This window comes from Polyergus mexicanus, unplaced genomic scaffold (genome assembly GCF_030449975.1).
Source record: "Polyergus mexicanus isolate NDT 795.1 unplaced genomic scaffold, iyPolMexi1.0 SCAF_4, whole genome shotgun sequence".
NCBI lineage: Eukaryota > Metazoa > Arthropoda > Insecta > Hymenoptera > Formicidae > Polyergus > Polyergus mexicanus.
The window spans coordinates 6095110-6109099 of NW_027223324.1; the positions used below are offsets into that span (position 1 = coordinate 6095110).

A 13990-nucleotide genomic window follows, 5' to 3' on the forward strand; every position below is an offset into this window, starting at 1 on the left:
ACCCCGCCGCCCGCGGCCCCCGTCACCGTTACGGCAGACGAGGACGAGGAGTTGGGCCCGCCGATTCCGCTGCCCCCGCCCCCTCCAACACCGGTCCCGCCGCTACCTCCGCCACGCCGGTATCAACGCAGAGTACTGGGGGCGCAGTATCGTGAGGAGTCGTCGAATGCGCTGTCTGTTGAACTGGCAGCGCCCCCGCATAGTATCCGCCGTTGATGCCCTCGGAGTAACTGCTGAAGAAAAGAGAAAGCGAAAAACAACATCATGGGCGAGACCTTGAAAATTTCGCGCGCCACTTTTTTTCAGTACTTATGTAGTAGAGTAGCTTTTATTTGTAGTGTGTGGAGTAGCTTCCAATTTTCTTTTTCTTTTTGACTCTGTGTGTGACTTTTCGTTACGCTCTAAGTGGCGCTCTAGGTGTGCTCTAGGTAGAGTAGCAATCGTTCCTCGCCAACGAGAACAGGAACGCGAGAACGCACACACAGGTCATCAAGATTCCCGAGAACGGAATCGTCTTTTTCTTTGTCTCTTTCTTTCGTTTCATTTTCTATATAAGTCTCGTCTAAGCGCTTAGTCTTTATACTCTATACACACACGCATCGAGAGATTTTGTCACGCTCGAGTTTCACGATCGCTTTCGGACTTTCACTCGGAAGAGAAGAGAAGTTAACATCTGCTCGAAAAGCCGTTTCTGAAAATTACCAGAGATACAGTGTTACTCATATCACGAAATTGATCTAATAATATTTTAAGAATTTTTCCGTTAAATTTTAGTTAAGGTTTCTGGCTCCTCTTTCCTTGTTGTTACAATCGCCATCTTAGACAATTCAACTGGACATTTCAACGCTTAATATTCTTCTTTCAGCAATTTCAAAAATTTTTATTAAGATTCTTCCTTATTGAACAAAAAAATATCCATTTTTATTAATTTTTTTCTATTTTCTACAAATAAGAAAAAAAAATATATATATATTTTTTTTTTTTTTTTTTTTTTTTTTTAATATTTTTATGATTTTTCTGAAATTCTTTCATTGCTAGCACTTTGCGAAAATTGCTTTAATAAAAGATATAAAAAAATTTTGGAAGAAATGGGAGCTTATATTTTTATATAAATAATCTTAAATCTTTTTTTTTCCTTTTCAAGAAATGTTAAAATTTGTATATGCTAAGTATTTATTATAACTTTATAACTATCTTAAGCATAATTTTTCTGTTTCTCTAAATATAGATTTAAGATAGTTTGAAATGTCACTTTAAAAAATTTTCAAAAATAAACATGATGATAAACCCATTAGCTTATAAAATTGTCCATCTTGTCTATCTTCTCTCTTTTTCTCATCATGTTTTTTTTTAGCTTTAGTTTTTAAAGCCTTTCGATATATCTTTAATTTTAATTTTTAATTTCGTTTATTCCATTTTTCCAATAATATATTTTATATCTTATTATACACGATAGTAATAATTTGTAAAATATTATAGAAATAATAAAAAAGATTCTCGCTCTCTTCAATCAGTCTTAAGGTATTATGACATCATAACCCGATATAATAAGTTATACATTCTGAGATTAGCGCCATATATACACAACTCGTGTCTTGATTTTTTAGAAAGAGCAGAGAGTATATCATATATGTACATACAAATCAGCACTTGTCAGGAAGATTATGAAGTCAGAAGCAACAAACCATATAAATTATTTTTCTCGCTAATATGAATCAAAGTAAATTAGTTTTACTGCCATTCGTGTTTGAGAATATAAATTGATGCAATATATTTTTAAAAACTCTGCTTTTAATAGGCATTCTTTAATAAATCTATGTACGCGTGTTTTAATGAATGTTTTTCATAAAAATAAAATTTTTTTATAATAGTCAAAGATTGATCTATTGATATACGAATACAAATATAAATCAAAGTCTTTGATTAATCAAGTTATAAAAAAAACTGATTTAATTCGACGCATAGTGCGAGAAAAAAAATTCATGCGATTTTTTTGATGTCAAAACTTAAAATGGCGCTGCAGTGAGGGACCAGGAGCCTTAATACAATAAGAAGGAGGGAGAAGAGAGCAGGCATATATATAAAAACAAATTTTTACAGTTCGCGTTATCAGAAAAAATATATAAATGATACATTCTTAGTACATTTTTATAGCTTACGCTATAGAAAAATACAAATAATATATTTCTAAAATGTACAATACGAATCTCTATAGATAATTTTTTACATAAATTTGATCAATTTCGTGACAGTCACTGTATCCCTTTTCCCCCGGTGATTTGCAATCAAAGAAAAAAGAAGAGAGAGGAATGTAAACGTCATATATAAATGTACTGTGTCAATATAACTGCATATATATTATATATATATATATATATATATATATATATATATATATATATACATATACATATACATATACATATATATATATATAAATATCCGTTTACGTCTTTTTCTTTTCATTCAACAAATCGTGAGACAGACTTCTTCTTTTTTAAATTATTTTTCGAACTCTGAGAATCGCGAGAGGCAGGGGGAGGCAGGCAGACAGAGCCTGGCTGGGGAAGAGGGCGCTTACCCAGTCGAGGAAAGGAAGTATTCCTTGTTCACGCAGTTGCGCAGGCAGTCGGGTATGCGGCCGACGATCGCCCGTCGTATCTCGCTCGCCGCCATCTCGCGTAACTCGGTGCAGCTTGCATCACTATAGAAGGCGGCATGTGGGGTGCACAGTAAATTGGGCGCATCTTTCAATGGACCTGTACAATACACATTGCAAAATCGACGATCAAGAAAATCAAAAGCACGCAAATGTGATTTAACGATGTCCGATATTTTTTCAGAAGATGTATATAATATAGAAAAATGAGATTAAAAAACTTTTCTTATATATATAATTCATGGATAATTCTATATAGAATGTGACAATATAATAGACAATCTTCTGTGATATTTTGTGTATTAAATATAAAATATAAATAATAAAATTACGTAGAAACTTAGATAGCAATTTAATCTATTCTTACTACTATTTTTATTAATTATATATACATATAGAATTATTAGAAAAATTATATAAAATTATTTTTATCATAAAATATACATCTTCATTATGATTGCTTCTCTTTTTTCTTATTTTTTTTTTCTCTTATGTTACTGTTATCTTTTTTTTTCTTTGTCCTTCTTTTATAAGCCATGGAGGAAGTTTGGAAAGGTAACAAATAGTCAGTCGAGACGGAGTTAGGCACCGGGACAGATAAGACTCACACTGATTCGCGGACTGACCCTGAAAGACGTTGTATGGCTCGTTTTCATGGACATCTAACGCCGCTGCGCGAATTCGACCTTGTTTGAGCGCTGCGGCAAGTGCATCGTCGTCTACCAGACCACCTCGCGCTGTATTGACTAAAAATGCTCCTGGTCTCATCTATAAACAACAAATGCATAATGTTTCTTTTCTCTCATAAAATAGTTAATTTATATTATCATTTTTACTTTACTATATAAAAATGCCAAAAGTTATAATTATATAATCATTAATTTGCTTTTTATCATAACTAATTCAAATAAAATGAATAAATCTCGAAAATATATTTCCAGAAATTTCTCAGTTTTGCAATAAATAATAATGCATAAATTATATTATACATTGCATCTTTAAATATAATATCTAAGATATCTACTGATAAACTAGTAAGTAACAATTAATAAAGAATAATCCTCTAAAAATGCTGTGTCTTTGTAATAAAAACTAATTTCTTTTTGTAATATAATAAAATTGATTTGCAAAATCGATTAAATTGTACTGTAAAGTCTCTATGTAATAACCAAAAACTTTATATAAATATTCCTTATAATTTTATAGACATACATATATAAATATACATATATATACATGCAGATGTGCACGCGTACATACCTGTTTGATAGTATATTCGTTTATTAGATGGTGATTGTGTTCGTTCAAGGTACAGTGTAGAGATACACAGTCTGATTGAAATAGCAAATCCTATAACAAAAAATAACTTTGGTTATAAAATAAACAAATTATTAAAAATTTTCACAATTTATTACATATATAACCAATTATAAAATTTTTTTATTATATATATATTCTGATCATTAAATATAAGAATATATAAATATATAATTTTTCTCTCTTTGACATATAAAATTACAATTTACATTAAAATATTACATTAAGAAATTTAATTTATACTTTTACATATAATAATCTAAAATTGATTTTTCTCGATAGTAACATTGAAATAAATTAAATTACTAATCATTAATATCCAAAAAAGTTACGTTTTATGTGTAATTAGAATAAAAATTTATCATTTTTATCAATGAATATTTTTATTATATAATATTATACGAAAAAATCTATATCTTGAAATAAAAATATGATTAAAATTAATTTCTAGAATAGCATTTAAGACAAGTATAAAATAAATTAATTTTTATAAAATGTACCAACATTCTTATTAAATATTACATTATACCATTATATTAAAAAATTTATACTTCCAAATCGATCTAACAGTTGATACAATGATTAAAGTTAGTTTATAACTTCATGATAAATATAAAATGTACAAACCTGTAATGTGTAAACCCTGGTGAGACCTAACGATTTCTCGATGCCGTCCGGCAAATAAGGATCATAGAAGATGACAGTAAAGCCAAAAGCTTTGGCACGCAACGCAACAGCAGAACCAATCCTACCTAGGCCCACAATACCTAGTGTGTCACCCCGTATCCTGGCGCAACCAGTTGCTGCTTCTCTCACCTGAAATACATGCAAAACGTGACAAAAGATTTCTACCATACAGAAAATTTTAAATAACTAGTAAATCTTCCACTTTTAAATAATAATAACAATATATATTTTCAACAAAAAGAATATAATTCTAATATAGTAGCTAATAATAGTAACTAAATATATAAAAGTTTACTTGTTCTGGTCCTGTGAACTTTTTGCCCTCGCGCACCATATTCGCAAGCCAGTAAGTGCGTCGGTAAAGATTTAGTATAAGACAAAGAGTCGTATCGGCCACTTCCTCAACGCCATAGCCAGGCACATTACACACCGCAATCCCGAGCTCGCCGGCCGCCTTAACATCGATGTTATCCACGCCGGAACCAATCCGAACGATAATTCGCAGCGTCTTGAACTTTTCCAAATCCTCCTTTGTCAAAATTATCGTGTGCCACATCAGTGCACCCACTGCTTCATTTAATACCTATATGAAAATCATCATACATTAATTATATCAATTTTCAAACGTAGTATTTTTTTTATTAAATATGAAAATACCAAATATATACTAAATATAAATTATATTCAAAATAAAAAATTATATATATATATATATATACATATATATACACACACGAAATATACAATATACACTCAAGAAATAACAATATTAAATATAAAAAACGTTCAATATAAAATAGAGATAAAAACAAAATAAATTTAAATACTGTATGAATTAAATACTGTATGAATTTGTGATCCAACTACCAATCAAGTGATTGGCTTTAAAAGTTCCGATGTTTTATTCTATGTGTAAACCCAGCGTTGTCAATGATAAAAAATTTTGCTTATTAAATGGATCATCTTCTTTTAATTTCGTTATAAATTTCCCCCCATAATATTCTTATTATCACTGTTGATTTGTCTTTGTTCAATTATTAACACCATGGTATATGTGTTGTTTCTTGTATATAATAGCACTTAGTATATACACATTGTGTAAACATCCAATCGCTGTTTCTAAAATATCAATATATCTCGTCGATTTCAATATAATATTTTACAAAATATGTGGTATTTTATATATTTCAAGATATACTTTCTATATGCTTTATAAATTTCCAAACACAATAAAAACACAATAGAAAAAAAATTGGTAAAAGCACTAATTTTGATTCTTATTCTTGTTCACAATAAATTATAACATTATTTCTTTTTTAATAAAGAAATTTTTCAGATATACACATATCAATTATTATAAAGACACACATGCAAAATAAACTGCCAACAAGTGCAAGAATCTGTGAAATCCAAAATACTGAAATGTACAAACATATAATAGAAATCGATACATTGTTATAAATCTTTTTTTAAATTAGAAAAATAAAGTATTGTAAATATTTTTAAAAAATTTGGAATTTTATTTCAATTATATATAATAGAGAGAAAGGAAATGTATGAGCCAAATGTGTTGTTGTTGAAACAAGTTGTTGTTTTTTTTTTTTTATTTATATCATACTTATCACATGCAAAGATTGGTAAAAATCTAAACAGAAATTGTGAAACATTCTTAAATTAATACTAAATCTTTGTGCTCTTGTATATACAAAGATTCATAGATTTATCTCGACAAGAATATACTTATGACTTATATTATCCATTAAAATGTCACTTTTTTTTTATTCATCAAGTAGATACACAATTATTTCATGTAAATAAAAACACCATAATATAAATATTAAAAGATATATAGAGTATTTCAGAAATTCATAAAACTCAATCAAATGGTTACAGAAAACTTTTAAACAATGTCTCTGATACAACAACATTGACAAAAAATTTTTGTAAAGAAGTTTGTCTTGAGTTCAATTAATCTTTGCAGCATTCTGTCTTGTTCTAACGCTAATTCTAATATTTCAATATTTTAATATATCTGTCCCTTATATAAAATCCTTATATTATCTAATATTTTCAAAAATGTTTATTCTCCAACATTCTATAAAATTCTAATACTAATTATACTCACACACAAACATATATATATAAAATTATTCCGTCTGATATTCTTGAATACTTTTCAAATATTCTAATATTCTAATATATATATATATATATATATTTAATTTTAACAAAATTCTAATATATGTTTCTGATTACCTTCTCATGTATCTCTGAAGTAGACTGCGCATCACAAAAGGCAACAGTCGCGACATCCTTGAGAATGGGCATCTCAATGGAGCAATCGCGACCATCGAGAAGTGCAACCAATGGTCGTGTCTGAATCGGTCCGTTGGCAATCGGACCCCTCAAGTTCTCCATACGAGGGCGTTTGGGCATCATCTTCCGTTTGTCCATCGGTCAGCAGACCGCCCCCCCTATTTTTATTATTTTCACTGTGCGCTCTCAGTGTCACTAGAAAGAAAAATTACGTCCGCTGCCCTCCCCCTGCCACTCTCCCTCCAACAACGGTAGAATATGACAGAATCTATCTATCAACAAGACACTCGCAGCGGAGATGCCTCTTCTAGTCCAACTAGTACAATGTTTCAGCACTCCCTTTGTTTTTTCGGCTTTGTCACACAAACTGCTTTTGCAACACTGACTTCTGGTCGGTCTTCGAGCAAGAACTGCCAAATGTCCAATGCATCACGGATCAATAAATACCGTCTCCTGAAATTAATATAAAACAAAAAACAAGTTTTATAATATATATATATATATATATATATATATATATATATTTATATTATATTTATAATATAGAGTTGAGTTGTATTGCACTTTCTGTTTTATTTCTTCTGTTATATTATAATATTGCAATGCATAATTTATCAAGCTCATTTCGTTATCATCAATCAATTATATGTTTTTACAAGACATAAATCTCTGTCACATAATATTACATACACATTATTTCACATAATGATGGTAATCCACATATTTAGAAAGAATATATTATATTCTACGGTAATCTGTCATATATACTTCATTCGAGGCGAAAAAATTAAATTTTTGATAATAAAAATAAAAATTATGAGAGATGGTCTAAACGACACGAGGCCACAAAGAAGGCATCGGCGCTCGGTCAAACGGCGTGCTCGAGTCCGTTTGCCACCGCCGCTTCGCTTCGCGACTTTTTAGGTTACCTTGAAATGCGCCGGCTTAACCTGCGCAATACGATAGCGCATTGGCTAGCTGGCTGGCTGGCCGACACCGGATTTCAGATTGCCTCCGGACCTCGAGCACGGCGACAAAGGGGGCAAGGTGCGAGACTGATCGTCGGGGGAAAAAAATAAGAATCGAAACGGAAAAAGGGAGCCGGTGACCGAATTGCGAACAGCAAGCCAGAGAGAGGAAGGCGTTCTCGCACAGATGCGGTACGAAACGACATGGAACGGAACGGAACGAAACGGAACGAAACGGAACCGAACGGAACGGAACGGAACGGCACGCCACAGCGGCGCTCGAGGGCGCTGGGGCTAATGTTTTCGGCAGCGTTAATAGCAAGAGCACCCTCTTTCTCTCTCGCGACCACGCGCGGACTCGTTTCCAACCCGTTTTCGGCGGCGGCGGCGGCAGCGACGAAGCCAATTGAAAACCAGTCATTATTAATGTCCGTGTTCGCGATAGTGTTGCACTTCCTATACATCCTTTATTCCTCGCGGTTTCTCTTCATCGTATTAAATATGGTATCTTTCCAGCAAGAATACACAAGTAGATGTCACGTAATTGGCTATTAAATAGAGAATTTTTAAAGACCCTAAAATTTCTCTATTTGACAGCTAATCATATGATATTGTGTTTATGTGTGCTTCTTGCTGGAAAACTCCCATGTTGGAAAAATGCAAGGAAATGTGTCTATAAAAGTGTATGCCACCCAGACAGCACAAAACATACTCAGGATCATCCTGTATATGTCCAGGACGGTTCAGGACATTTGTAGGATGTTTTAAGATATTATTATAAATATATTTATAAAAGTTTAATATGCATACATAATTATTTTTAGTTGTGTCGGCTATTTTATATAAATCTTAAGTATTATAATAAGTATTAATGTCCTATAAATGTCCACTGGATAACCCCTGGATGTCTGTAGGATATATCTGCCCTGTCTATTATATTGGATGTCTTTTGGATTTCCAGAGGACATATACATGTGCAATTAATTGTTAACGTTAATTTCGTTTAATATTAATAATTGAATTTGATGCGCACATTTTCAGATATCCAAAATTATTATTTATTTAATATTTCATGAGAAATGTTACTGTTCGCAACATTCCAAAAACTTTACAAACAATAGTATTTAACCACTAGTTCGTTTGTTTACCGCTATGCGACACGCGAACTCGTATTTGAGATTTGGTCATGAGAATTATATAAAGTTTGTAAAGAGCAACTGACAGGAAATTACAAATGTAATTATTTTCTATCAGTTCAATTTCTGATGCAATCGCAACATAGGGAATTCAGATATTGGATTGTTTAGAAAATATTACACAACCCAAATCTAAAATATTCATGTACAGCACGAAAGCCTCAAATATTAAAGAACGGTGAACTATTTTTAATATTAGATTTTTAATATTGGCAGTAAATAACAAAACATAATTTTAATTTATATTTAAATTTTAAAATTTGCTGCTTGAAACATACGAAAAATATCCCTAACATATCCTATAAAAATCCTTAGGATGTTCCACAGGATCTCCCTGGATTCTCCAGAGATTAATATACGGCTATCATTTACTCTTCCTCAGGACATCCAGAGGAGATCTGAGGATTACAATGGGATATCCTGAGGATATCCTACATGTATGTCCTGGATGCCCTTTGGACGTCCTAAGGACATCCTTGTGCTGTCTGGGCAATTATTATTATCTATGTATTCTACTTTCGCGACGTTTTATGATTGAATGTACAATGTGTCTCAATATTCGTACATCGAAAGACCGTTGTTAAAACTCTAAAATTGTATCTTTATTAGTTAATTTGTTGTTATAGACCATCTACTTTTTATTCTCATTTTTTATCTTTTGCACGTATCAAATATTGAAAATGTCAAAATATTAATGAGAGAGATGCACAGTCATTGGAAAATGCATAGATGAAGGACAGCTATTGGAAAACGATTACATCTGTATTATATCTATTTGCGAAAGTATTGCATATCAAGCGATGCGATAGCGTCGCGATATACATTCACATAATAAATACATTCTTCCTTTTATCTAATATCCAGGTCAAGTCAGTCAATGAAATTCTTATCTAATAGGAAACTGAATTTCGAACAAAAAAGTTCCTATAAACATTGATCCGCTTCGTTAAAAAGTTATAAACAACAAACACTTTATAAGTAATTAGTTATCAAAATTTAATAAGAATATTTTTACATTTGCATTTGCAATGTCTGCACTACGAATGTAGTGTTTGCACAAAGATCATCGAAAGGTACTTCTTTCAAGAAATATAAATAAATAGGGCCTTTACGAGCAATATATGGATGAAAAATTTAGTTTTTTATTTACTTAATTATATAAAAATGTGGAACGTTTCGACACTGAACTTGTGTCTCCTCAGCCACTCAATAAATTAACAGATAAGACGCCCGGTGCAAGATCAATTATACCTCTAGGTTTGATTATTACACATATATATGATATCCATTACCCTCATTAACGGTCGCAAATGTGCTCCTCATGTGGTCCTTTGATTTTGAAATTTAAGAGATGTCAATGTGTTTTTACAGATGATATTGAACGTCATGTTGGTCAAAATTGTTAAAATCGCAATGCATCGGTTGTTTTTACCTGTCAATATTTTACAGCATTACTATTATGTATAAACTAACAATTTACAATCAATGTAAACAACGCTTACAATACATTATTTTTACGAAAGAAACACTATAATATACGAAGGTAGTTATCAAACGCTTCCTGACTCGAAATGAGAGATACAGGTAACGTGTGGATCTTCTTAATGTTCTGTCAAATATCGAAGGCGCAGGCGCAAATGTGAGACTAGCTATTTAAGATTTTGGAACATCAAGCAACGGGAAGTATGCATGGTCCAACAGTTTTTTCAAGTTTCTGCTTTTTTCATTGTTTTGAACTTATTCTCTTTTGAACGCCTTATCAGAATTAAATAAAATTGGAGTGATTTAGTTTGTTATTTAAATACCCATCAGATTTATCTCGTTCCCTTTTTCAAATGAATGAAAGGTTTTGAAGTTATTTTTCAAAATCATCAAAAAATATGATTTTCGAAGTTTGTTAGCTATAACTTTTTAACGAAGCGTTTCCGGATCTATGTTTATAGGGACTTTTTTGTTCCAAATTCAATTTCCTACAAAACCATAAACTTTCATTGATCTGATTTGGAACATCCTATATATGTATAAGTGAAGTATTTGTGTAACCATTCTGATTGAACTATTTTGTGGCGATGAGATAGTTTCAAACGTGATGTTTCTATTGGACAAATATTGCCATGCCATGATTCAAATAGTATTCAATATCTATTCAATAGTAGTATCGAATAGATAAGATTATATTGACGTAACAATGTTGCAGTTTATTGTTTTTATTTTGTTACCTATTTAATCTTTTACGTTTTAATTTCTTTCTTTCTTTATCTATATTATTTCTTTATTTATATTCTATTTCTGTCGAATATATTCGTACAGTACGTAATTTTGGAATATCGTGTACGTGCATACATGTATAAGGCCGCATGCGTAATCGGAAATGTAGTACGCGTAAGGAAGGCTATGGAAAACGAGATCGCTGCTGGCCTCAGCGAAAGCGAGCTGCGAGGACATGAACACTAACGCTACGGACTCTGCCGAGCCAAGCACTTTGACTTGGGCACATGTTGTGCCAACTCAGCGAAAACGTAAGCTCCTATCATCGAAAGCAGGAGGAGAGGAGGGATAGAGAGTTGTCGAGATTAAGCCCTTGTTCGACAGCTGGTAGCGTATATCACGCATTATGTATATGCACCGTTCAGCGACAGCGAGGGCAACGTGTCGAGGAAGTAAGTATTACTTTGGAAAGAAAAGATTATGTTTATATATGTGTGCGTGTATCCGCGCCAAAAGTGACAGATCAATTAATCGCATTGTGAGAATCATCATACTTTCGCTAAAATTAGGGCATGTACGTTTCACGAAATGTTTAATGAATTCTATTATTAGCTATTCTAAATAAAATACTATCATAAAGACTTAATTACTATGATAAAAACATTTCATTTAATTCATTACGTAAGTACATTGTAGTATGTATATTTATATATGCATTACACATGCACAATATAAATGTAAGTAATAAACAAAGATGTGTTTTTTTATAATGTATATGCGTGATAAAAAATCGATAGATTGAGATATATTCAAAATTTTCAAAAACACAATATAAAGTGTCCTAAATAAATTATATCGCTCTTCAATCAGTGATTTTTCAAACTCCGAATTTTTTTTTATGAAAAAGTTGATATAAATCGATTGCTTCATAATCAGCGATAATATTTATATTAAATATATATACCGTTTGACGATCTTCTCTGATCTTACTGGTTTGCGCCGCTATTTGTCGTTAGCGGTAACGTTTGTTTTTATCCTCTCACCTTGTCTTTTAACAATTATTTCTCATTACCCCGCCAATAGTCAGTGAGTCTAGATCCTAGATCTTGCATTTTGAGAAATAATTTTGACCGTAAACTTGTGCGTTGTGTCCCGTATATATACGTTTTATATTAACAATATTAATATACCAACATGCCGGAGTCAACTTGCGTCTATGGAATCGAAGATTTCTTCCTCGTGACGACTTCGATACTTTGGAGAATGGTTGGTGACCCGAGAGATCTGCGTTTTGTATCATCCGCTACTATGTAACTATGCGTTTTCATTTATTACTAACTGTGATGCGATTTTTCATATATGATTTAATTTTCGCGCCGATGATGGCCAAAGGAAGGGCCGAAACGTCCGCTTCGCGATTTCTGTAATTCTAAATAAATATTTTTGCGCCCCCCCATTACCGCGCTTGGCTCTTTTGCCATTTTGTTTCGATATTTGATTTTAATCGATAAGAACCTTACATTTATATCTTATTTTTAAATATATATATAAAACTTCTCATTCCCAAATCTCTCGTATATACAGATATACAGCATTTTTCGATATTTAGGAATCGCATGTTTTTTTTCTATAATTTAGATAAATAAATAAAGAATAGATGATCCCTTAAATGGGACGCCTCGACCAAGTGGTTAAACTCAACCCTTCAACTTAATCCCGGCATGCAACAGAGCTTTTCGATTCAGAGAGACAAAGATGGACAGATCAGTGCTTAGAGGACGAAGAGGGGATGCGAAGGACAAAAGCGGAGGTGGGAATACAGGCGGAGGGGGGAGTGGAGTTACGAATGGGATGGGGCGCGCTATGAGGGCGAAGTTATCCAATTATTGTCTAACCTGGGAGCAACTTTACTTGGCGGAGAACCCATGGATGGGGGTAGGGATGTGGAAGGGAAAAGCTCGGTCCTACCGGGTCCCCCCATCCTCCACAATCGAGCCACGATAAAGTAAAGTTTGTTTCAAAACTTGCCGTTTTCGGGAAGGGAGGGAGGAAGGGAGAAAGAGAAAGAGAACGAGAAGTGACTGGATTTTTGTTGGTGACACGTAAAATTCAAACAACTTTTTGTTTTTCAATAATTAAAGCAAGCTTTTTTTTTTTTTTTTTTTTTTTTTTTTTTTTTTTTTTTTTTTTACACGATTGAAACGTAATGGATTTAAACATATCTGAGGATAATTCATCAAGATGCTTTTTGAAGCTTTTAAAATTTATTAATCTACAACGCGTATTTCTTCTTTCAACGAAAATCTGCATATCTTCTCATTTATCATCATTATCAGAAGAAGCTGGCTTTTTTTTATCAAAACGAACGCTGCTGTGTATTATATTCATATTATGCTTTTATCTGACAAGTTCAAGGCAATTCTTTGATCAAAGTTACTGATACGGAAAACATTGCTATTCAAAATTGTCTTGTATTCAGAAATATGTCTTCTCTTTTCTGTAAATAATAATACTAATAATAAAATATGAAAGACTGGATAATAACACACGATTCCTTATAAATAACAAAACAATATTAATACAAATATTGTATAATATTAAGATATCGAAATTCATAAATATATATATATATATATATA

At 32.0% G+C, this 13990-nt stretch overlaps 1 protein-coding gene across 1 annotated transcript in view; it reads right to left on the reverse strand.

Annotated features, from left to right (window-relative positions):
• Positions 1-145: 145 nt before the first annotated feature.
• Ctbp (C-terminal binding protein) overlaps positions 146-13990 on the reverse strand; it is a 37398-nt gene continuing 23553 nt past the window's right edge. Inside the window, exons 2-8 of the mRNA XM_070294143.1 lie at positions 6920-7432; positions 4959-5246; positions 4604-4792; positions 3920-4009; positions 3268-3427; positions 2582-2759; positions 146-691 (exon numbers count right to left, since the gene is read on the reverse strand). Coding sequence (XP_070150244.1) covers positions 667-691; positions 2582-2759; positions 3268-3427; positions 3920-4009; positions 4604-4792; positions 4959-5246; positions 6920-7117 — 1128 coding nt within the window. The 5' untranslated portion in view covers positions 7118-7432 and the 3' untranslated portion in view covers positions 146-666. The remainder of the gene's footprint in view (positions 692-2581; positions 2760-3267; positions 3428-3919; positions 4010-4603; positions 4793-4958; positions 5247-6919; positions 7433-13990) is intronic.